The 26,788-nt window shown below is 39.2% G+C and overlaps 1 protein-coding gene across 1 annotated transcript; it reads right to left on the bottom strand.

Moving 5' to 3' along the window:
- Positions 1-609: 609 nt before the first annotated feature.
- Positions 610-25,756, bottom strand: slc6a16a (solute carrier family 6 member 16a). The gene is made up of 12 exons (XM_088333103.1): positions 25,514-25,756; positions 18,890-19,103; positions 15,970-16,127; positions 11,530-11,656; positions 11,273-11,448; positions 11,063-11,173; positions 9,487-9,728; positions 8,550-8,730; positions 5,432-5,633; positions 5,197-5,356; positions 2,575-2,737; positions 610-2,450 (listed from the first exon to the last, which is right to left on the bottom strand). Exons 1-12 carry the CDS (start codon positions 25,514-25,516, stop codon positions 2,100-2,102), a joined length of 2,088 nt encoding a protein of 695 aa, XP_088189229.1. The 5' UTR covers positions 25,517-25,756; the 3' UTR covers positions 610-2,099.
- Between the last annotated feature and the right edge of the window lie 1,032 nt (positions 25,757-26,788).

The raw sequence follows: 26,788 nt of genomic DNA, 5'->3' as shown, positions 1-26,788 counted from the left end.
ATCAATTATTGGAAAATTCTTGAGAAAATGTTCAACCTAAACAAAAAAATTAAAAATCAATTCAGGCTAGTACACATTACAACCAAATTGAACCAAAAATCTGCTTTAGATTTTGTCAACTTGCCAATAGAGGGAAACGAACAATAACATACTGTACTAGCGTAAAGCTATAAAGTGTAAAAAAATAGTGCAACCTAGCGTTGAACTAATAGAATGCAGCAAATGTACATGCGTGGAGAAGCAAGTGCACTGTTTTGTCTCAGAGAATTTTTGCGAGATTATCATTTGCATACGTGGAGTGTGCAGCCCAACATGCGCAGGCTATCAATCACTGAGGTAAATTCAGAGAAGCTAATAGGAAAAATGAGAAAACGCTTTCTATCACAATCTAAAGTGTGACAAACAACATCACAGGAGCCACCGACTTTCTACCGGGAAAGGACCCAACTGCAGAGAGTGAGCCTCATTTCACCCATTGGGTCTAAAACCGGTTAAAGGAACCACCAGGGCTGTTTCCTATGTAATTAAAATGCATGTGTAGATCTACGACCATATTACAAACAAATGTAGATGTGACAATTTTCTTGGTCAGTATTGAAAAACAATAAGTGGCTTTTTTTAACATTTATTTCACTCTTAGATGGTGCTACATTTTAAAAACCTTTAAGGGGACAGTGTGTCTTATTTGACCACTAGTTGTCACGGTACAGTGCAAAAAAAAAAGCACACAGAAGAACACAAACTGCGGAGACTTAAAGTAACCAAAGTGCACATTTTTTCCCCACAGTAGCAAGATGGCGGATAATTATATCAGCTCCCTCCAGGTGAGACTCATGTTATGTAAAATAAATGCAAATTTCTTGCCCTGTGAGCATTTTAAAAAAAAGCACGTTTATATGCTAGTTCATTCATTTTTGCTCATTATTCAAACCATTATTGTTTTTTTTTATTAATTGTTTTTCTTAATGACGAGGAGATGATTAATATTACACAATGTCCCCTAAAGGATACTGATGCATTGAATTTGACAAGCAACTTCAGGAACTGCACATTTCTTACTGTACTCATAATAACGGTTTTATAAGTCACATATAAGAAATAAACAACATTTCAAAAATTAATAATAAAAAAAACCCAATCATACTCTACAGTTGAAATAAAATCAAAAAACATAACAAAAAGCATATATACATTGTACATGACTAACAAAAGAAAACTACTGAAGTACTGTAACCCTGTTGTTACCGCAGGAACACATCTTTGCTATGAAGTGGACAATTGAAGAACAACCCACAACACGGCAGTTTTTCCTTATAAATGCAAATGAGTGAAATTGAGAAATGTTCCCAAAAATGTCCAAAAGGTTGTCATTTTTGTAGTATTTAGTGTTTAAAGGTGGGGTGTGTAGTTTGAGGTGTCCTTAAAAAGTTGAAGGTTAAATATTTTCTCTATTAAGTATGTGTTAACGATGCCTGACTACGTTCTAAGAGACCTTAGCTTTATTTTCCATTGTACCTACCTTTATTTTACGCTTTTCAGGCTTGTTTGGGCAGAGCAAACCCCCAAAAAGACAAAAAAGAAGAGTTTATTCGAGTGGTCTAAGAAATGCACGCAATTCATGTGTTACTCTGCCGCCATCTCTTGACTTAAAGTCATGATTGCAGCCTTACGTTTTCATGTCCTGTGTTCCACATTTAACATACAGTATTACAAACCTGTAATTGTAGCTATTTGGTTTTCAATGCAACTGTAATGTTTGTAGCTTCAATGGGTAATAAGGTCACATTTATTTCATTTACAGAAGAGTAAAGATGTAACATTTAGTTTACATACCATATAGTTTCATTTATGTTATATCAAGGTCGTCTGAAGGCAGTCATTACACCTATGTGGCCCTCAGTGAAAATTAGTTTGACGCCCCTGTTTTAGATTGATGATATTCCACCTGGTTGTCCCTTCAGCAGTGACACCTCATTGCTCTGAGACTTAAATACCGATCTAGTTAATTGCAGTCCTCCCTTATTGCTGTCCCCTTTCTCAGTGTCTCGTCTTGTCCCAGTTTGAAGACACAATTTTAAACCTGACAGAGATCGAGATCGTCACACCCCAGTGTCGTGCTCCTCCTCATCGTCCTCTTCGTCCTCTTGTTGGGGCAGGAGGTGATAGTGCTCGCCACCCATCGGAAGGAAGGTGGTCCTGGGATGCACACGGTCTTCGTCTGGGGTATCTTGATGGGAGTTGATGTCTAGCAGCTCCACCGAGCTGCACTTGTTGTACAAGTCACGATGAACCACCTTGTCCTCGTCCTTCTCGGCATCAGTTCCATGCCGTCTGCGCTGCTGCAATGTGGAATGGATGTAACCAATGGGGACCGGCAAGCTGGCCAGAACAATGAGCGCGACAATCATAGCCAGAGCCCAGCCCGGGTACTCCAATGTCATCTCAGATCCCTGACCAGATGAAGATGAATAGTTTTTGAATCAAATATGGTTATGCTTTGCCACCCCCGTGGTCTTCAAAATGTGACCCCTCCAAGTAAGGCCTAAATATGTTGCAGCAGTTAAACAATCTTACCGTGCTTTCATTCCAAGCTGTGTATGTGGGGCTTTTAAAGACCATTCGTAACAAACTGGCAGCCAGAAGTCCCATCATAGCCAGCAAGCAGACGTATTTCCAGAGGTATTTATAAATCACTGGGGGGCGCCATTTGAGCATGTCTTCAATATCGTCTAGGAAACTGCAATTGAGAACCACACACAACCTCGATTACATTTCAAATAATCCAGTCAAATACAGAAAAAATGCGCTTGTTAAATTAAAATGTGTGCAACCCCTTAGTACCCCGAAGACTGCATCTGTTGTTGCTCATGTTTGATGATGTTTTTTGATTATTTCCATCAAAATAATTTGTGATAGTTGTTGATTTTTCCATTTTTTTCTTTCTTTTGTCCCGTTTTCTTTTTGTCATTTGGTTTAATTTTTTTATTCATTTTTATTTAGTTTTTACACCAAAGTAACATTCCAAATATAGCAGATCCCTCTCGTATGCATGTCTGGCACTTGGGAATCACATTGTTATAGATTTTGATTATGAAATATTTTTAAAATGTGTTGTTTGCTTTTTTTCCTTATTGCACCATGGAAAATATTAATGGTTCTTTTATTATCAGGGCTATCTAAATGTGAAAACAAATGTGTTGGGGTTTGAAGATTTTTCCCGATAGGTCCTAGAAAGTTGTCATATGCAGAAATGTTTTTTCCATTTATTTTCAATCTCCTGAGATGGATGAATGGTCAGACGGATAGACAGAATGACAGCTGAATGGATGTTTTTACATAGGCAAAGAGTTTCACTCAAAAAACACAACCCTGCTCATCAAATAATCTCAGAAATAAACAGACAGAAAAAACATACAGGAGGTAGAGCACTTGTCTTGGGATCAAGAGATCGCAGTTCGAATCCCAGCTCCTCGGGTTACATGTCGAAGTGTCCTTGGGTAAGACACTGAACCCCTAATACCCCCAATAAGCAGGTTAGCGCCTTACATGGCTGCACGGCCGCTGTTGGGAAATGTGAAGCACGCTGTAAAGCGCTTTGGGAAGTCTTGACTTGAAAAGCGCTATATAAATGCAGATCATTTCATTTCATTTCATTTCATAATTAATACAGCCCAGAAAATATTTGACTGTTCTCTGCCCAGTCTGGGAGATATTGCCGGCTTGCAATACCAAAGCAGAGCCATCAACATTAAAAATGACTCTTCTCACCTTGGCCACCACATCTTTGACCTTGTCCCTCTGGTAGTCACTACTAGTCTCTTAAAACAAGGACAATGAGGGTCAGGGAGAGTTTCTTCCCTAGGGCCATTAACCACCCTAAAGTAGTGCCCAAAACTGTGAAAAATATATCTCAAAAAAAATATTAATTAAAGTTCTCAAGTGGCCATGTCAAAGTCCTGATTTATATCCAATTGAGATGCAGTGGTGAGACTGTAAACGGGCAGTTAATGCTAAAAAAAAGCCTCCAATATAGCAGATTTGAAACAATTTTGCAAAGAAAAGTGGGCCAAAATTCCCATCCATTTTTCAATATATTACATTGAAAAATGGGTACCCCCAGCTTATTTTGTTGCTGCTAAATGGTATCACACTACACTTCATTGTATTATAACAACTTGTCTCTACGGACTACATTTTTGCCTATTGATCCTGGCATTGTATTGTTTTTCCCTTTAAAGTTTCTATAACGTATTTACCCCTGAACATAAGAGCGAGTTGAACCACCACTGGCAGCGATAATAGAAATCAGACCTTTAATAATTGGTAATAAGTCGTTTACAACATTGTGTAGGAATTTTGGCCCACTCTTCTTTGCAAAATTGTTTCAAATCTACTATATCGGAGGCCTTTTTTTTAGCATGAATTGCCTGTTTACAGTCTCACCACTGCATCTCAATTGGATATAAATCAGGACTTTGACATGGCCATTTGAGAACTTTAATTAATGTTTTCTTTGAGGCATTCAGAGGTAGACTTGCTGGTGTGTTTAGGATCGTTGTCCACCTGCATGACCACTTGAGTTGGAGGGCAGAAACCGATGGCTGGACATTTTTCAGGGTCGTCTGGTGGACACTGGAATTCATTGTTCCGTCGGCCACATTAGGTGGTCCTGGTCCTCAGCCCCAGTTTAGAGCAGTGTTCATCAGTGGAGGTAGCTCAGGAGGTAAATCGCTCGCCTTGAGATCAAGAGATCGCAGGTTCGATTTCTCCAAGTTATATGTCGAAGTGTCCTTGGCAAGGCACTTAATAGTGAGCTGGTAGCCTTGCATGGCTGATGCTACTATATTAGTTAGTGTGTGTAAAAGGGAAAGGATGAAGCACATTGTAAAGCGCTTTGGGAGGTCTTCATTGACTCGAAAAGCGCTATATGAATGCAGAACTTATTTACCCTGGTCTAATTCTAAATCAAGTCTAATTTCGTTGCATACAATGTCTCCCTACGTTGACATTTAGGATTTGAAATTGAAAAAAAAAAAATTCTAATCTCTTTTGTAAATTGTTTGTCTGTTTGTCTAAATCCAGGGAAAATGAAATGTCTTTTTGGTGTAAATTGCGGCGCCTGAATTGCCCTTTTTTCATGAAACATCTCACATATGCACTGTAGACGAATTATTCAATGAGTTTTCAATTACTCACCGATCAGTTCCATAAACCCAAGAGACGCTGATGGTTTCAAAGATGACGACAATGACTAGGGGCAGCGTGGCTGAGTAGTCATCAAACATGGCCACAAAGTAGTTCCCCGAACGCTGAGTGAACAGAAGTCCGAGCAGGACTCCCAGAGCGCAGCTGCTGACTAAAAGGCAAAAACAGGGAAGAAACCCTGACACCTGGGCCTACGGAAAAAGGACACGTTTGCATCCAAATGTACCAGTGAGTAAGGTGCGATGGCGTCCAAGCAGCGGAAAATTGTCCATGAGTGGCGTAAGGATTCCCTGCATGGTCCCAAACATGGTGCTCATGCCCAGGTTGAGCAGCATGAGGAAGAATAGAACCGACCAGAAGGGGCTGGCTGGGAACAGAGCCATCACCTCAGTGAAGGCTATGAAAGCCAGGCCTGTCCCTTCCACTCCCTGAGCACACACACAAGCAAACAGACATGACAAAATCATATAAATACACACACTCCAAAAAGAACAGATTCTGGTCAATCGTTTACGTCACCAAGTCTGAAAATGTGTACTCTAAATGACATCAAAACATCTTTTTGCGGCTATCAGCAACGATATCTGGCGAAAAGACCATCAGGGTTACTTAGAAAATGTAATCCGATACAGTTACAAATTACTTGTTAAAAAATGTAATCAGTAACGTAATCCCAATAACATAAAATTTCGGTAATGTAACTTGATTATTTTCAATTACTTTTGGATTACTCCAATTCCAAATATGCTAAAAAAGACAAAACAAATACAATGACTACATTTTGTTCCAGATAAATGAACAATGTAAACTTGAAAAGAATTGGAGGAAACTAATGTCAGGTAGTTGCTTGCAGTCCTACAAGAAGTGCTCAGATTTTAGCCACGTAGAATAGCTTATTCAGCAAGAATTCAACTTTTTCTTTCACATGGCAGACAAGGTATGCTCTGTTTTAGTTCACATCAAAAGCACATTAGTATTCCCCTTCTGTTTTAAACGCACAAAGTTTTCAACAAACTCTGGATTGTCTTGTGTCAAAGATCAAGTTTTACTTGAAGTGGGGATGCCAAACCTCTTGACAATAATCAGATTTACTAGGCTGTCCATTCATTTCAGATTGGCAGGTGTTGTTACGATGCATGCGCGCCTGTGGGGTAAGCGGTCATACAGGTCTGCTTATTTACAACTATTATGAACATAAAGTAAAACATTCTCACAAAATAACAGGACAGTGATCGTATAGTAGATTTTGAACAACATTTCATTGCAAAATACAAAACGAAGACAACCAGTTAAATTTACTAAATGAACGCATCACGATCCTGCAACTGCGCTGCCTGAAATGCACATGTATTTAGACAGCCTCACGAAACGGCAGGCTTGCGCCAATTCAATAAAAACGAGTGCATACCTGTCAACCTGTACGTTTTTGCCGTACTAAGTACAGTTATTATGCATTTTAAGACATGTACGACATACAAGAAAATCTGTACGTAAAAACACAAATTTGTCAATCATGGGTACCATCCGGTATACACCGACTATTCACGAAACGGCAAATCAATCAATTCAAACGAGTTTGCCGCGGTAGCCTCTATCTCGGTATCGTTTTTTTATCGTTGCAAACGAAGCGAGCGGTTTGATGCTACTGTGCCTGCCTCCTCGGATTTCATGTGGTAGTTATGTAGTGAAAGGAAGTCCGTCTCTTTTTAGAGAACCGGCTTTTTCGGCTCAACTCATTAAAGAGAGCCGGCCCTCAAATGCCTCACCTGCTTTGATGCATTATATTACGAATTATTATGTTGTATAAAGAAGTTAAGAAAAAAAGGAAGTATAAAGGGAGAAAATGAAAAAAGACAGGTTTGTGGTTATCCCTTTAATCAGTATATTACGAACAATAATTTAATGCGGAAAATGAATTAATAATTTGAAGAAGAAAATGTATTATTCTACTTAATTATATTTGCATGTATTTTTTCCTTCTACAGTGAACGTCCAAGCTAGTTAATTTTTTTAACTTTTTTTTATAATAAACATCATTCATGTCAAGCAACTCAGTATCTCACAACAAAATGTTAATTAACAATATATATGATATAACGAACCACATGTACAATATAACATGTTAAACTACATAAATAAACATGTTTGAAAAAAATATGGTGTAAGATTATATTGTATTTCGTAAGGGAAAATACGACAGTTTGTAAGGGCATGGAGCCCTGGAGGTTGACAGGTATGCGAGTGCTACATTGAAGGAGAAATAAAATGCAGGTAAAAAGAAGTGTGAAAAACATGCAGTGGTGGATGAGTTTTACAATCTGCGCAACAGATAAGGATGCTACTAAAATGCGTGCGCACATGGCGTGTAAGCCTAATCTCTGTGTCTCCCCCATGTCAGTGATTGAAATGATGACAGACACGGTTCGTCTACTGGTGCATTATGTATATGTATATACTTTTAAGGAAAACATTTATCTGTAAAGTAATCCTTCTGTAGCTTTGTTTGAGCCTCAGCCAAAAAGGTTTGTCCTTTAGGCTCCAGCTGAAATGTTTACCTAATTTGCATGAAAAGGTACTGTGACAGAAGAAAAGATCATGAACATTTAAGCTAGAGCCTGTAGAACAAACCTTTTGTGGCTCAGGCTCAAACAATGCAGATTGCTATTTACCAATACCTGTGGGTTCACCTCCCTCTTTTAGACCTATGGTGTCCACTCAAGGACAAAATTCATCCAAGTCCACACAGTCCATACACACAACAACACTCGCAACTATTTTAAGCACACATAAAAAGAAGCATTATTTAGTCATTTAAACTTTGATTTTTCTCAAGACGTAACAAGACAGATTTAGTTAGTTTTACTCAAACAAAACAAACACAAGGAGTAATGTGGTCCTTTACACCTTCTTTTAACTAAATATAACTGCAATTTGATAACTTTTTCTCTTGTGTAACTGTAATGGAATACAATCACATTTTTTATCCTTATTATGTAACCCCATTACAAGTATTTTGTTACTCCTCAAGGCTGAAGACCCCAAAGTATGTCATTCTATGTAAAGTGTAGGTTCCTAGATAAATGACCAACTGTTTATTTAGTTTTCCTGCTCACTTGTCCAACAGCTTGCTTGCTACAGCCTTTCCTGGAAACCTTGCGCACACCTGCGGTTTCATCTCGCTGCGCTGCACATTTTACAGAAAATGAAGGATTCCTGGGAACCAGGATTTCGAGATGTTCCTGTCACAGCCCACCCCCCATCCAATTTGTGAAGGATTCCTCTCTCCATAAAACTTTTCAAAATGTTTTTGGAACGCGTTTTAAGTGCTACCCGATGTCACCTACCTTGTTCATCTCCTTCTCCAGATTGCAGTCAGTGATGTTGAGATGCAGCGAGGTGCCGTAGCGGCCGTACCACTCTCTGTAGTCCGAGATGGTCACGGAGGTGGGCTCGCTCACATTGAACTTAGGCCACATGCCGCTGTCCGTCTGTTGGAGCCACGCACTGCTCAGAAGTCCAACATTTCTGGAAATCAAAACACTTGACATAAGAGGGGAACATTTGGATGTCATTGAGATTTTTGTGTACATTTAAGAGTAACAAATAAATATTACTTGCGATGACAAGCACTAATTAGAATCTGTGACCCCATTCAAGTGTATATAAAAGAGAAGGCAGTACTCAAAACTGAGTTTAAACAATTTGATGGTGTAAACTAAACAGAATCAGAACGTATAGAACAGGATCTCAAACTTGCGGCCCAGGAGCCAAATTCAGTCCTCGGGATGACAGTTTGAGGCCCCCGCTTTAATATGATGCTTATTATTTAAACACTAGATGTCGCTGAGTTCTGTTATGCAAAATTAATGCGAAGAATTACAAGAAAGAATACAAACTACTGAGACTCTAAGTCTAGGTTCACACTGCAAGGCTTAATGCTTATTTCCAATTTTTGGGGTGAAATGCAATGTGTTTTCCAACTAAATGTGACTTATATGCAACTTGATCTCCTATGCACAAAAGAGGACACGTGATATAACACGAAATGCACTCATGTATGCAGAAGTATTCATGGATGCTACTCATGTACTTAAGTAGCGAAGGTTAAAAGCTTACAAAAGGTCAAGAGTCACGAACAGGGTAATGAGTACAATTGAGCCCATAAATGGTCACAAACTTCAGTCACGGTATCACTATCTAAGTCTGATATTTATCATTAAATGTGGATGGATTATCTTTTTCACACACCGATGCTGATATACAATAGACTTTTATACATACTCAGCCACACAGGCCTTTGCGATGTTTTTGGCCCTGAAGCCCAAAATAACGAAGACAACGAGTGAGGCCAGGACTGACGTCATGAAGTTGATGCCCGAAACTAGCAGGGCATCCCTGTGGCAGTTGTTTTGGACCGGGTTGTAGGAGGAATATGCGATCACCGAGCCATAGCCCAGTCCCAGGGCGAAAAACACCTGCGTTGCGGCCTGCCGCCATACCTGCATGTTGCCCCAAATCTCTAGCTGATAAAAAGCAAAAAACACAAGATAAGCTTAGTCTCATTTGAATGCAGGCATAGTAATCCCTCAGTTATCGCGGTTAAAAGGGACCAGAACCCCCCCCGAAGGGTGACAATCCGCAAAGTAGCAGAAACTTACCTTGAGACGACGTCTTTACCAATTAAGAGTAAACAACTGTAACAGTATAACAACTACAGAACTACAATAAAACACAGAATCGAATGAATGGTCATTATTGTCATCACACACAAGTGTAACGAAATTGGGGGGCTTCTACTTTCAGAGTAAGAAAGCGATTTGAAGAGCGGCTGGCTAGCTGCACGCTAGCATCAGGTAACCTCGACTTGAAAGGTCTCCGTGATCATTAAAATACAACCGTCCCAAATGTAGCGATTTTACATGGGTTGTAGCTCCAGTTCATCTGTTTAATGGGTAGATAATTTGGCGTTGGTGAGATACAGGCTCTGCAGGGTTGGCTTAAGAGAGATTTTAGCCTAGCCATAGCAGTAAATCAGACCTGCAGCCTTGATATTCCCTATTGCTTCTCCGGATGCCGCTTCAGTTGTTTCCCGTACCCGATAACTGTGTGCTGGGGATCACCATTTCTTTGCGCTCTTGTGACTTTTCTCAGAATCCAATTTAATTGTATTGTATTGTATTTATTCAGCCAGTATACACCATAAACATGATATATACAGGAAATCATTTGACACGCGAACCTCTCGACGTGACGCGTCGGCTTCGATCGGCGCCGGGTTTTTAGACCCAACTGCTGTGTTGGGATTCATTAGGTGACCAAACCCCCCAATTCCAACCCTTAATGCCGAGCGCCACGCAGGGAGGCAATGAGTACCAATGTTGTAAGTCTTGTATGACTCGGCCAAGGCTTGAACCAGCGACCTCCCAGTCTCGGAGCGGGCGCCCTACCATCTAGGCTACCGAGCTGGTCTTTTTTTAAATTTTTTTTTAAATGATGATTCCTTTTTAATCTAACGAGCCACTAAAAGCTAGGGGGTTCCCATGCTTCCCAGCTTGTTTTGGGTGAACACATAGACCTGTGCAGTCGCCATGCTTTTTGACTGACAGTATACACCAGCCTATCACAGTCGTGCACACAGACATTAATGCCCACCCAACACACAAAGTCCTACCTAATCTGCCCGCGTGATAGTATTTGCTGTGAGCTGTCTATTCAGACACAATGCTCGGAACATTGATATCAATGACTAAAAAGACAAATCAATTGAAAATTCAGGAAGCAGTGAACCAGCGATAACCAAAGCGTGAACTAGCGAGGGGTCCCTAAATATTTAAATCTCACACAATTAGCTGCTTACTTTAGGATAAAACATGTACGTGATTCCCTCGATGGCGCCGTCCAACGTCAAGCCTCTGATGAGGAAAATGAAAAGCACTACATAGGGGAAAACTGAAGAAAAGTACATCACCTGAAATTTGATCAAGAAAAGTGTTACAATTTGCCATGAATACAGGATAGATAATCTGACCGAAAATAATTGAAGGTGGCAAACCCTCCTCCCGTTCACCTTTGCCGACGACTTGATGCCTTTAATCATCGCCAAAGACACGATAGTCCAAGCGGCTAATAAGCAACCCGTCATCACGGAATTCAAGCCTCCGGATTCCTCGATAGTATTTGAGATGTTCAGAGCTTTCCGGAACCAGAAATAGGATGTTGCCGAACTTTGTGCACATTCTTTTACTGTAGATCAACGCAGAAAAAATATTCACCAGATCTGAAAGCGTATTACAGGAATTTATTCGAGTTGTTTTGATACTATACCCGTTTCATTGGTAAACACATCAACAGGACAGTTTTCCCACGGCAGAGGATACTGGAAGGAGTTGCCCATGTAGAAAAGGCTCCAGGCGATAATCACATTGTAGTACAGAGCCACATAAAAGCAAACCTGAAAGTAAAACAGCTTTATAGATTGCATCAATGGATATAATGTACTACCATTAACAGAACTTATTATAAAAAAAATTGCGTTGAGCATTGCCAATAATCCCACGCTACATCTAAGAACAGGCATCACAACATTTTATGATAAACATGTATTACAATAAATGGCCTTGTAGGCGCCATGTATCCTCATATTTCACATTACATAACGCGTCTACCCAAAATATAGATTTTTTTTTGTTCTATAAAGTGACAAAAATATTCTTCTAAGTGTACCCCCACTGCCACGAAGGAATGTAATGTATTGATTCTCTTTATATGTGTATTGTTAAGAGGCCCGCAATGATATCTTGCAGAATCAATTTTGAACACACCTTTAACCTCCACAATGAACTCTTTATATTTATCCATCTATCTATCTATCTTGATAGTAATAGTTAAGAGGCCCGCAATGTTATCTTGCTGAATCAATTTTGAACACACCTTTAAGCTGCACAATGAACTATAAGAAAATAAATCTTTACAAAAGCTTAGATAAAGATGAGAAAATAGCAATCAGTATCAGCGCAAAACTTTTGTTCCAGCAAGAAAACGAAAACTCCCCAAGGATTACCAATAAAAACTTGCACATATGCATTTTAAAATGTAAGGATATTGTCATTGTTAGGCCACAGCCCTTCATTTAGGCAGCAGATTTTGTGAACACACCCTGTAGATACCCATTTGATAAGCACCCACTGTTAATCCGGTAAGTGGTGTGGTTTGATTATATTCAGCAATGTTTGGCCTATTGTGACAGTTAGGAACCCCATAAATTAGTCATAACCACTTATATTTCCAGAAATATGTAGATTAACTTCCTTTGCTACTAGGGCTACCGAAATATTTGCGGTTCTGGTGCATTTGGACGGATTAAGCCTACTCACTTGTTTGGATGGATCCCAAATTATTATCATTATCGAAAAACATCTTATATATCTCTCATCCTTTGTTTTAATTTCTCCAAATTTCTCCAATTTCAAACTTTAACTTTGAAATATTAATGTGATTATTTGAAAGTTATTGTTGTGTTTTTACTGATATAATAAAAAAAAAAAAAGTAATTGTGTTTTTGTCAATCAATGCGTGTGTTTGTGACCATATTTCAGATTCAGATCTACTTTATTGTCATTCTAGTACACGTGTATACAGAACGAAATGTCGATACATCTGACCCGCACAGTTTCCTCGAATGTACAGATATAAGTAAAAGTTGTATTGTATTATGGCTACGTATAGTATTTTACCATAGTGCCGATAGTGCAAGAGGAGTAGCTAACCAGATGTGCAAAATGGGCATTCAGGTTAACAAGTCAGGTAAACAGTAACATTAACACTGTAACAATAACGCTGTAAGTACAATAGTGCAGAGAGCAAATGTGCAAGGAGTGGCAAGCTATAAAGAACTGCCAGTAGTGCAAAAAGTCAGATTAGCAGCCGTTAAGATTTAGGTTAACTATATGTTAGATTGACCATTTAACAGTCTAATGGCCAGGGGGACTAGACTACTGCGGAACCTGGTGGTCCTGCACCGCACACTGCAGTACCTCTTCCCAGAGGCTAGCAGAGTGAACAGTCCATGATGGGGGTGAGAGGGGTCCCCGATAATGTTCTTAGCATGGGATAGGCAGCGCTTCTGGTCAATGTCCTGAATGGAGGGAAGTGTAGTCCCGATTATTTTCTCTGCTGTCCTCGTTACCCTCCTCACACTACCCCAGTCAGTAGCGCTGCAGCCTCCACACCACACAGAGATACAGCTGGTCAGGATACTCTCTATGGTGCCCCTGTAGAATGTGATGAGGGAGGGTGGGGGCAGGTGGGCTCTCCTCATCCTCCGCAGGAAGTACAGGCGCTGCTGTGCCCTCTTAACCAGTGATGCAGTGTTCACGGACCAGGTGAGTTTGTTTGTAATGTGCACCCCTAGGAACTTGATACTGCTGACAACCTCCACAGCCTTGTTGTTGATGCAAAGTGGGGCATGGTTGGGCTGTTTTTTCCTAAAGTCGACAATGATCTCTTTAGTTTTGTCAACATTCAGGACCAGGCTGTTGTCCCTGCACCAGGCCACCAACTGCTCCACCTCCTCTCTGTAGGCCAGGTCGTTGTCGTCCCAAATGAGGCCCACCACTGTTGTGTCGTCAGCATACTTCACGATGTGGTTTGTGGCGGACCTAGGGACGCAGTCGTGTGTCATCAAGGTGAACAGCAAGGGGCTCAGGACACAGCCTTGGGGGGAGCCCGTGCTGAGGTAGATGACATCTGAGATGTTCTGACCTATCCGCACTGATTGGGGTCTGTCACTGAGGAAGTCCAGCAGCCAGTTCCGCAGGGGGGTGTTAAAACCCAGGAGTCTCATTTTGTCTACCAGATGTTGTGGGATGATGGTGTTGAATGCTGAACTGAAGTCCAGGAACAGCATCCGCACATGGGTGTTCTTCTCCTCTAGGTGTGTCAGGCTCAGGTGAAGCGCAGAGGAGATGGCATCCCTGGTGGAGTGGTTTGTCCGGTAGGCAAACTGAAAGGGGTCGAATGAGGAGGGGAGACTGGAGGTGATGTGCTCTTTAACCAGTCTCTCAAAGCACTTCATTATAATAGGAGTCAGTGCAACGGGCCGGTAATCGTTGAATGATAAGATCTGGGGTTTTTCTTTGGCACAGGGATGATGTTGGCAATTTTGAAGCATGATGGTACTTTGGCTTGGTCTAGCGAGGTGTTGAAAATGTCTGTTAGTACACAAGCCAGCTGATCGCACACTCCCTAAGTACCCGCCCCGGAATGTTGTCCGGGCCTGGAGCCTTCCTTGTGTTGACCCCTCTCAGGGTCTTTCTCACGTCGGTTGAGTCCAGGTGGAGTGCTCTTTCGTCCTGATTTGGAACCGCTTTCGCTGCAGTGGTGCCGTTTTGTGCCTCGAACCTTCCAAAGAATTTGTTGAGGTCATTCAGAAAGTCCATGCTAGTGTCCTGCACTGGGGCGGTGGTTGGCTTGTATTTGGTAATGGCCTGAATGCCTTTCCACATATCCCTGGTGTTGGTTGTATTGAGGAAACGTTCCTGGATTTTTTGACTGTGCGTTCGCTTTGCTAGTCTGATAGCACGGTTCAGGTTAGCCCTCGCTGATCTCAGCGCCTCCTTGTCACCAGATTTAAAGACAAGGTTCCGTACTTTTAGTTGTTTGCGTATCTCAGCAGTCATCCAGGGCTTCAAATCCTCCAACCGGGAATCAAAAAAGTAAAGTGTTGCATCTTGAAATTTAAGAGACTGATTTTTATTTTATTGAGCTAATGTTGGCCGCCTTTTGGAAATATGGGGTAATTGCAACTGTTTCACTTAGAAATCCCAACACTATTTCATTCTAAACACAAGATAAAAAAAATTACAATTAAAAAAAAATGAAATAAGTGTTGTTTTTTTTTGTTGTGATTCACCAAAACAATAAACATTTTTCAAGGCTGCTGTAAGCAAGTTAATTTCAAAATATACTGGGAAGGTCAAAAACTGAGTGACCTCGTAAAAAGTGTCTATTCCTGTACTCAATAGCCCTAAAATCTCTGTTTAAAGACGACAATTTTCAAAGCAATTATTTGGGAATCATTAGAGTAATTATATGAAATATATATGTCCAAAATATATTGTATAAAAATAATATTTAGTTTATTGTGTGGGCCATGAATGCCTCCCATAACCAGAAATTGGAAACCACTCACATAGACATTGATACTTTGCTTCACAAGGCCAATAACAGCATTCTATGAAGTGTTCATGTTATTTTGTAGGCCTATTAAAATATATTGTTGCTTTTTGTTTTGTTTTCTAAAAAGAACATGGAGCTTTTTGATATGCCAAACCACGCCTCCATCATTTGATATATTTAGTGTCATTTTTATATAATCTCTGAGGCTGCAGGTCTATGATTAATTTTCACAGTAAAATGTAAACAGTGACAGTTGAGCAGTTTAGGTATAAAAATATTTCCAAATTGAGAATGCTGGAAAACAAACATCCAAACTTAAGGAACACAGTGATTCTTGTTCATGCTCAGTGTCGGTGGGAGAAAGTGTTACACAACAGCTCTCATGTTACAGATTCTCAGTGTCCACTCTTAGTTTTACACAGTCTATGAGAAAGACTCGTTTACAGGCAAGATATACTGCCTTGTGTGGAAAAAGAGATCGAGTCCAACCGCTCAATCTCTTCAAACCCAAACATTTTTGTTGTTGCATGCCGTAAGTTGGAGATTAGCTATGTGGGAATCCATTCAACGACGCCTCTAACTTCTCACCAAGCAGCTGGAGTAGCCGATGCCAGCCAGTTTTGGGGAAATGTGCTTCCACACTCCGATGCTTCCCTGCCGAATGCTCTGGCCGGCTGCAAGCTCCATGAAGAAGAGGGGAACACCAACCACAACCAGAAGAAAAACATATAACAGCATGAAGGCCCCTGAGAGGAAGGCAAATAAAATACATGCTGGTTACTTTTAGGGCTACTACATTTTTTTCTGTCATAAAACATTGATGACTCAAACATTGTAACTCAGCAAAAAAAAGAAAAAGAAATACACTAGATTCCAAAAACAAACCGATTGTTACGTAATCGGAAAAGGACGGAAAAAATATCTGGAAACTATTTTAAAATGGCGAGTGGGTTTTGGTTGGCTGTTTTGCGTAATACAAACGTGCAAAATTGAATTTGGTAACCAGGGGGCGTGAGGAAGGCGGCGCTTAATGGTGGCTCTTCGACAAACCCCAAAACAGACTGTTTGAGGACAATCCTGCAGTTCTATTGTGAATTAATTTGTCAGAGTTGGAAATGTGGCATGTCTTCACTGTTATTACGAGACATTGTAAAATATATGTATATATATATATATATATATATATATATATTTTTTTTTTTTTGTTTTTTTTTGTTTTGTTTTTTTTTTTTGTTTTTTTGAAGGTGCGCCGCTACTTCGCGGACTTTCACTTATCGCGGGTGGTTTTGGTTCCCATTAACCACGATAACCGAGGTCTTACTGTATATATATATATATATATATATATTATATATATATATATATCATCTCATTAGCTACACCGCTTATCCTCAGTAGGGTCGCGGGGGTGCTGGAGCCAATCCCAGCAATCATCGGGCAGTGGGCAGGGGACACCCTGAATTGGTTGCCAGCCAATCGCAGGGCACACAGGGACAGACAACTCACTCGCTCATTCACACCTAGGGACAATTCGGACCGGCCAATTCACCTGAAATGCATGTTTTTGGAATGTGGGAGGAAACCAGAGTGCCCGGAGGAAACCCACGCAAGCACGAGGAGAACATACAAACTCCACACTAGAAGTTCGGAGCTGGATTTGAACCCACACAGGAGGTTCCCAAGACATGAACTGTGCCGCACATGCGCTAACCACTGCACCGATTTTTACTTTTTGCGGGTGTTTTTGTTCCCCATTAACCGGGTCTAAAAAATAATAATTTAAAAATATATATATATCTTTTTTTTTCTTTTTGAAGGTGCACCGCTACTTCGCGGACTTTCACTTATCACGGGTGGTTTTGGTTCCCATTAACCGCGATAACCGAGGTCTTACTGTGTATATATATATATATATATATATATATATATATAATTTTTTTTTTTTTTTGAAAATGGCCTTCCTTTGGGCCACCTCTGACAGGAAACTATAAAATTCTTATTGTTGATTCTCAATTTTATATATATTTATGTTTATATAAATGGTGGCACGGTAGATTAGTGGTGAGCGCATCCGCTTTTTACTATTTTACATAGCTATCTAGCCCCCTTTTAGTTTTTTACCCTTTTACCTTTCTAGCTATCAAGCTACTCTTTTAGCTTTTTGTCAGTTGCTGTTTTAGAAATTTATATAAAATTTGGTGCCCTTTGTACTGATTAGAGACAAAAAGGAGCCCTCAGCTTGAAAAAGGTTGGAGACCCCTGCTGTAGGGTGACTTTTTTCCTTGTGTCGATGTAAATACACCACAGTAGCGGATTTCACCACACAAATGACACCGGCCATTGTCCTTTTCTGTTGAAAAATATTCCACACCACACCGCGCTTCCCGTTTGCCTGTTATACTGTACTTAGCTCCTGATAAGGGCGCACGCCTAGATTAGTCCCTGTTCTGTCTGGCAGGTAAGATGCAGCAGCAGGCCAGGTAGGGAGATGTGCAATAGGTGTGCCTGTCAGACACACAAAGAGGAATACACTTCGAGAGTGGCCGAGGGTGCCGGGTGAGTGAGAGGACTGCGCCATTTACATCGAGCAGTGGTGCATTGATTCCAGGACAATAATATCAATAGTACTTGATTTGGCCTGTTTACGCTGTCCAGGGGCGACTAAAGATCTCTAGATCATTTTATGGAGGATTTCGGGTAGTATTCTTTTTTGCGTATAGCGTGACGTAAAAGCAAAACAAATAATATGCTTTCTCCCCCCCTACCCACGACCCGTTTTAGTCGCAAGAACAAAAAGTAAGACTTAATAAATATCAGTTACATTCAAAATACATAAACCTTTCTTTTTCATTATAGCTCGTCCAAAAAAGGGGAAGTTAAAAAGCTTCAAAGCAAGTTGTTTTTGCTCGACAAAGCAATTAATTGTCTGACAAAACGGGGTGAAATCATCCTACAGCAGAGAGCGCTGTGGCATAAAACAGTAGAACAACACATGACTCAAAATTCTGGGGGCTATTGTTATCATTATTCAATTATAACTCTGAAATGGAGGTAGAAAACATTTCTTATCCTTTTGGTGAGTACAGATTTAAGTATACCAATCGAATTCATTTACTAAACTATTTAAAGCTTTGCTGTTGTTTTTTTAACGCGCTGTCAAGGGATCAAATCCAGCTACCAGCCTTTCTGTGCAGAGTATGCATGTTCTCCCCATACTTGCGTGGGTTTCTTTCGGGCATTCCGGTTTCCTCCCACAAATTGTCCCTAGTTGTGAATGAGTGAGTGAGTTGTCTGTCTGTGTCCCCTGCCCACTGCCCAAAGGTGCCTGGGTTGAGCTATACATTTAAAATGTAAGGATATATATATATATATATATATATATATATATATATATATATATATATATATATATATATATACATATATATATATATATATACATATACAAATACAATACATTGCCGTTAGTTGCTTCAATTTAAAACTGAATCCATTTATTGAAAATCACCTCCTCCATTTTGGTGGCAAAGATATGGGAACCTCCACACATTGCCCAAGCCAACGCTGAAGCCCACCTGGGCCAACACATACTGGATCTTGGAATCCCAGGCTGGCCGTTCTTCATCGTTGGCTCCATCTGAACTGAGGGCAACCTGGGATTGAGATTGCCTCTCGGTCAGCCACGCACCGTCCTCATCACCGTTCAGCGCCGGTTTATCTGTCTAAGAGATTAAATAAGTTTAATTGTCTTTTCTGTCATTGACAAGAACATTGTGTGCAACAGGATTAAATGTAAAATCCCAGGATAAATTTGCATAACTGTCAACTAGTAGGTTTTGCTGTACAAAGTACATACGGTTTTATGCATTTTAAGATGCAATTTGCCAATTGTGGGTATCATTCGGTGTTCATTTAATATCAATAAACGGCAAATCAAACGAATTTGCCGTAGTAGCCTCCATTCCGTATCATTTTTTCGCCGCAAACTAGTGATGGGTAGGTCACCGACGAAATGGCTCTGACAGTTTGAAGTGAAGCCGAATACACAGTTCCCTTCAAGATGCTTTCCCTCTGTCTCTCTCGGTCTTGACACTTGTGACCGGTCATTAGTAGTGGCTTCATCTCTATGTTTCATCAGAGTGGGGAGGGGAAACAGCAGAAAAAGAGCCAAATTTTAAATTATTTTATTGATATTAATGGCGCCAAAGCAGAGTGTATTTTCTATCAGTGACAGAAGAAGATGAATCAGTCCCTTAGCCCCTTTCTAAATGCCAATCTTAAGTAAAGACTGTTGATCTTTTCCTTTATATTTTACACTTTTTAATTTATTTTGTTTGCGTGTTTTTCGGGGCTCTTGTGTCTAAATTGGTTGGAATTGAATTGTAAATATTTTTTTGTGTATTTTGTAATTTATATCATGTTGTTATGGATTAGAAAAAAGATATAAGGTGTAAGATTACTTTGTTAGGAAAAATACATCCCTCCATGGAGCCTTGGGGGTTGACGGGTATGATTATGTAAAAACAAACTTTAAAGATCAAAAAGAAAATTATGATAGAAAGGCAATATCTATAGTACAGAAAAAACATGTTATAGTGTATGTTTTAAAGATTTTTCCTGTGAGTGGTTGAAAATATAGTGACGATACAAGCGGGCGACACTTGCCGAGAAGATTTGCACACGATAACACATTAAAATGGTGTTGTTTAAAAGTCCTTCAGCCGTTGTACTCGTTTAAGGGGAAGGGACTGGAGCAGACGGCCTGTTTGGCTATCAGAGCATCACGTGCCTCCTTCAAATCACTCGCCATGTGAAAAAAAAACACATGAAGACATGTGCTGCAACTCAAGCCACACTCCATTTAGTACATAAACAAGGCGAGGAGGGAGGAGTTTGAAACTTGTCTCGAATATCGGCTTCACAGCAGATCAAGAACATGTGGGATGTTATTTAACTGGATTATAGGAAGGGGAAGTGAGTGCCATGCAAAATAAACATGCATTATGGGAGCAGTTAGTGACTTGAGGGTGTTCCTTTTTAGTTTGTATGTGTGCTGAAAAGAGTTATTAAAAAGTCTATCCTAACATATGGCACTGTATGTCCAGGCTATTTGGAGAATGGCAGACTTTTGGAGAGCGGTCAACTCTTAAAATGGATGGTGGGTGGGTGAGCGGATACAGGATTATATTGGTTGAGCCTGTGGGTGGTGGCCAAGCGTGAATGGAGACCACATGGTTGGGATAAAGGCTTCGTTTTACCAACTGTATTTTGCTGTATTCTCACATTTTGTGTGTCCAGTGGAAAGGTCAAAATGACTCGGAAGGTATTTACTGCCAAATGTTCAGTGACTCCTTAAAGCAGTGTTTCTCAACCGGTGGGTTGGGTTCCAAGAGTAGATGGCGGACCTGTTTTCAGTGGGTCGCAGGCCTCTGCCTTAGCAAAATATTGCGAAGAAGAAAAAAAACATGGTCAATTACACTCCTTAACAGTAAATGGCGATAATACTCTGATTGATCGCTTCTTCCTGCTCAGTCAATTGGCGCCGTCCCCATAGTGTTTGAGAAGGACCACAGCTCTTTCTATTGTGATTTTTTTTCCATTTTCTTCCCATAATGAGTCCCAAGAAAGTTATTGAAGGGGAAGGAAAAGTGGAAAACAGTGATAACAATGATCGAGTCAAAAAAGGAATTGATTGCAAAATATGGAGATGGGTACCCCCAGTGTATGGCATTGCAGCACAGCTGGAATGTACAGCAGATGGTTTAAAAATAGTATATTCTTATCTTTTTAAACCAGTATATTAATCTTTATTATCTATATAGTTAAAAGATTATTGTCGTTCAGGAATACTTTTTAATTGGGGTATGAATTCCCTTTAACATTTGGCTATTATTTGCTTCTATGCAATGTAGGCAAATATGCAAGTATATGCAGTACTTTAAGTCTTTTTTATTTTGCTGGTCATTCTAGTTTTGGTGGAAAATCCATTCTACTGTCCTTGCTCCAAACTGCACAATCCTATATTGGATAAATTTGAGAAATGGAAATGATTTCTTGAGTTCTGTTGCAGCTTGTCATTAGGGTCGAATGGTGGGCCCTGAAATCAGACCAGTTGAGAACCACTGCCTTAATGCATAAAGAAGAAAAAAAAATCCATCATATTTTGTCACAGCTTTATGAGCTTTCGTGTACTTGTGATAAGGCTTCTAATGTCAAGGGCTCCGTACACAAAAGAGAGGGCAAAAGTGTTATGTCACAATGCCTGCCTGTAACTATAAATGAGAGAGGGGCATTTCTGGGATAACAGGTTTAGGGGGGCCGAACTCCTGGCAAGGCTAGATCAAGTTCAATATTTTCTGCAACAAACGTCATAGGGGAAGTTTGCCACAAAAAAAAGTGTGACATAGACTACTTCTTTGTAGTACTTTTTGTTTTAAAACTAGTACACATAACAACAGTTAGCTTCTCTCATTCCGATTCGGAGCCACCAGAATGCTTCCATAATATAAAAATCTGCTTTCAAGAAAGGCTCTGATCGAATGTACATTAAATGAAAATAAAAGAAAAAACAGTAGGTAAAAAGGATCATTATGCTATTACCACATGGTGCTGATATATAGAGTGCAACAAGTTCAGAATGTTCCACATACATTAAATGGCATGCTCAGGTGCTGCTGGGGCCTCTGTAGATAGTTGGTTGAGGGAGTGGGAGGGGGCGTCGTGCTATCGAGCCCTACAACCTTTTGATTTGGGCTTCTTGCATGCTAGGCTCCTCCACCAGATAGGCACCTACTGTAATTCAGTAATATAATCCGCCTAGGATTATTTAGATAGATAGATACTGGTGTTTGTAGTTAATACACTGCTTCTGTTGATCTAATTTCTCTTTTAGTTCCTGAAGATTGATGTTGACTTGATGATACATCATCTCTGAAGAAGGAAAACGATCTGGCAAACCAGGGAAAGAACACATGCAAGCCTGACCCATCAAACAAGCCTCTCTCCTCCAAAAATTAATCTGTGCCCATTTTCGAAATGCTGAGTTGATGAGGATGTATTGTGGTACTGCTACCTCTGCCTTACACCTCTGCTGGTTTCCCTACTACTTGAGTCAGCTAGGAATCAAACTACACAGGAATGGCCAAAGTTTTATGACGATTTATACAGAGGGGCAGAAATACACACAAACGCACACATGCACATGCACATAAACAGTTTGTATCGTAAATACTAACCAGTTGAACAGGCAGGGTTCAAATGTTCAATGAGCATGACATTTTCGAAGCGAAGAGTATCATTATCGGATAGGAATTAATCAATACCACCGATTATTTACTTACACAGTATCGCCCACCCCTTTAAGTATATTTTCTCATCTAGTAAAACACACCACCAGTTGTGAATCTCTGTACTAAAATCATGAAGAATTGTTAAAACAAATTAGCATTTAATCATCAATTTGTTCACCCAGTCACTGCCAATGATGACAAGGACTAAAGAAAATCAGTTATGAATTTAGTGCCCAATATTCATTCAGACATCAGTCCACCATTTAAGTATGCTGGCTAAGAAGGAACTTTGCATGACGTCAATGGGCTAAGAGAGGTTTAGTTTTGTTGAAAATTCATCAAATGGTTTTGACTTTAACTCACATTTTTCCTCATTAATTAAAGGCAAAAATGTGATGAACATATCGGATATTGCCGTTAAAGCTTTAATTCAAACTACTTAGATTGAAAATGGAGAATTTACTTCTAAAACGTCAATGTCACTTAATTTAGAACAGATTTTCCATGAGTTTAGACGTCAATGGTATTGACTGAGTCAACATTCATCCATCATCATCAACAGGGTCCTACATTCATAAAGATTGACATTAGTTAAAAAGCAGCTAAAGGCTTCCCATGGACTTTATCACATAGCCCAAATGGCAAACACGACATAACTGAACATTTCTCAGACCAGCAGTTTGCCAGCATCACTTCAACTGTTATTCAATTGAACAGTAGCATTATAGAAAAACATTATGGCAACAAAACTACAGCATAAAGTCATGCTAACTTTTGTTACCAATTTACAAGAGACTCTATTTTACATGCACAAGTGTGGCAAATATCAGAACCTCAATAACACCTTCCTAATCATACTGTGCCGATGACACCAACTGCAGTAAAAAAAGGTTAGTTGAACTTGTCTTGCACGAATGGCAAAAGATCTCACCTAGCGCAGAAGAAGCACAATCATTGCAGGAATTTAAGTGAGGATTTTAAGTTTGTTAATACTATTAACTGGATTCAAATTAATTGCTTCTTTTTAATAGCATTAAAAATAAAGTAAATATTGCAATAAACTATCAATTGCAAATAATGGAAATCTTCAAAATTGAGTAAAATGTTTTTTTTTACGGTTAGGGTTAAAGGAAATTAAATTAACACACATATTTTCGGGGAAAAAAATATTCTATACAACTGTAATGCAAAATGTTTACAACATCATCCTCCGGTTTCATTGCAAGATCTGGTGAATTTGAAACAATAACAAGTTTAATTTTACGGACGCACTTGTTGATAGCCTTAATTATGTCAGTCATAATTGTCCTGCCGCCAAGGGTTAAATATCAGTTCAAATCAGGGGTGAGCAATCTTTACGAGTCAAGGGCCAAATTAGGTAAAAGAATTTGACTGAGGAGCTGGTCTTGGAGACCTATCCACATTTTCTCGTTTATGATTATTTATGCATGCAGACATTTAAATGTTGTATAAATATTTTTTTGTATTTTTCCCAAATTAGATTCATTTAATCAAAACAGTTTTGAAACACATCCAATGAAAGCAAAACAATAAATTAAAACTTATTTCAATATTTAGTTTTGTATCATTACTGTAGTAGTATTTTTGCAAGATTTTTGTAGTATTTCTGTTGTAGGATGTTTCTATTATTTCTGGAGTAGTTTTTGCAGTGTTTCCGTAGTAGGATATTCGTAGTATTTTTGTAGTATAACAGTAGTAGGATTTTTGTCGTATTTCTCTCTTACCATTTCTGTATTATAGTAATACTGTAGTTTTATTTTTGTAGTATATATATATATATATATATATATATATATATATATATATATATATATATATATGTGTGTGTGTGTGTTTTTTTATCCAGAATGAAAACCAAACACAGTAATCTCTCATTTTTTTGAGGGGATTACAATTTAAAAATGTCCTAGATAGTCGAAACCTGGTGAAGTAAAAACCTTTATTTATTTTATTGTTTATTTATTACCCAAGAACAAACCCAATTTACAGGCTGAAGTATTTATTTAACAAATATAATACTGTACTTAATAAATGTTTAAACAAATAACTTTTTTTCTATCAAATTATTCTTAAAAAAAGAACTTGCTGTTTTTTGGCACAAATGTATGGAATAAGGAAACAATCTACTTTACATGACACTTTGCCCCCGATGTGGTAACATTATGGAAAACGGCATTCACCTTCGGCTTTGGCTCTACTGAAACCATATATATTTCCATTATAAAATACCAGGGAGCGACTAGGAAGCGCCAAAGTAAGCAGAGCAAATCTAGCTGGTCGAGAAGTCCAACTTTGTTGGCAATAGAAAGCTTGTTCCTGTAGCCAATCAAAATGCTGAACACAATGCACGATGGAAATCCGCGAAGGAGAGAGCTGTGATACGTAAATCACGAGACAGCAATGGATAACTGTAATATATTGGGTCCTTTTATTGTAAGCACTAAACATTGTATTCAGTTTTTTAGTTATTCTGTAGAATTCCAGTAATAGCATTTTTGTAGTAGATACTCAAAGGGGCAGTAGGGACAACGCTGGCACACAAAAATTAGTAGTACTTAAATTTCGAGTATATATTGACTATTATAGACATTACATTTTGTCCATTTTTGTTAGGCAGGTCGGGTTTAAGAGTGGTTAGCTTACCTCTGTTTTAAATGGCAAACTACTTAGTAAAATAAGAAGAAAAACATGCTGGAATCCAAGACAACAACATGCATGCACAATACTTTTCAGGGTTTTGTTGGTGTTAGTGAGTCAAACAGATTTTGCGTTAGACAAGGAGAGAAGAGCAAAAATACATCTTGTAGAGCGTATGATATTACCATGATAGACAGAACTTTCCAACGCTGCTCTCAAGTTGAGACGATCTTGATCTTGCTGACTTATGTTTCTCTTATTGAAATTTACATTCACTCTTCCTCTCCAAAAATTATCGTCCAATGTTCCAAATAAAATTTAAACCCCCCCTCTCGTCTTTTTTCACTTTCCTTTTGGGTAGATGTGTGTTTACGAGCGAGTGAGACCCTTTTGATGCACCACGCCGCCACGCACGCGTTAGGGACCAAACCAAATAGGAGTAGACACGAGGCAACTATTTACTACAGCCAATCGACAGGCTTAAGACCAGAGGAGGCGGGGCTACACTCCAAAGGATACATACTTAGTGGTATCGATCGATACCGATCAGATACTCTTTCCTTCTTTATGCAGTAAAGTATACATATTTCTCTTGCGACTGTTTCAGACCCAAAGCAAAGAGAGTCAAATAAAAAAGAAGCAAAGTACCGAAAATACAAATATAAAAATGCCAGCATGTCGACTATATTTTTATTGTACAATAATGATAAATGAATAAATCTCATCTCATCTCATTAGCCGTACCGCTTATCCTCATTAGGGTCGCGGGGGGGCTGGAGCCCATCCCAGCCATCTTCGGGCAGTGGGCAGGGGACACCCTGAACTGGTTGCCACCCAATCGCAGGGCACACAGGGACAGACAACTCATTCGCTCATTCACACTTAGGGACAATTTGGACCGGCCAATTCACCTGAAAGTAAATGAAGGTAAATGAATAAATAAAAACATAAAAATAAAAAGGCAGAAAGTGCTTATAGTGTAAACAATACAATTGAAAATCTTTCAAACTCTATAAAAAAAATAAAACACTTCAAACACAACTGTTACGTAGAAAAAGTCAAGGGAGTCAAACCAAAAAAATCAGAAATGTAACAAACAAGAGCACTTTTGGCTCTGTTAACATACCTCCTTAGCAAGCATTCTATCTAGCTTTTTATTTTTTTGCATGCTTTCTAAGCTAACAATTTACCTTTTTGCTAGTTATCAAATAAATTACAGCCTTTTTATAGTTTTGTTTTTAGTTTTCTATACGACTATTTAAGTAGCGTTTTAGTCTTTTCGCTAGCTTTGTGGCTCCCTTTAAAAAAAATTTACCTTTCTAGCTAACTATCAAACTATTTAGGTAGCTTTTTATGTTTTTGTATGCTATCTAGCTGACATTGTACCTGTTTTGCTAGTTATCAAGCTAGAGTTTGGCCCCATTTTTGGATGTTCTCTAGCTAACATTTAACCCTTTTTG

This window comes from Urocampus carinirostris, chromosome 1 (assembly GCF_059441175.1).
Source record: "Urocampus carinirostris isolate Australia breed hairy pipefish chromosome 1, RoL_Ucar_1.0, whole genome shotgun sequence".
Lineage (NCBI taxonomy): Eukaryota > Metazoa > Chordata > Actinopteri > Syngnathiformes > Syngnathidae > Urocampus > Urocampus carinirostris.
This window is presented reverse-complemented; position numbering and strand designations above follow the sequence as displayed.

Coding starts and splice junctions, on each gene's coding strand:
- slc6a16a (XM_088333103.1), bottom strand. Junction 11,449..11,529: donor TGTGTTTACCAATGAAACGG/GTATAGTATCAA, acceptor GTTGATCTACAG/TAAAAGAATGTGCACAAAGT. Junction 2,451..2,574: donor CAGCTTGGAATGAAAGCACG/GTAAGATTGTTT, acceptor TCATCTGGTCAG/GGATCTGAGATGACATTGGA.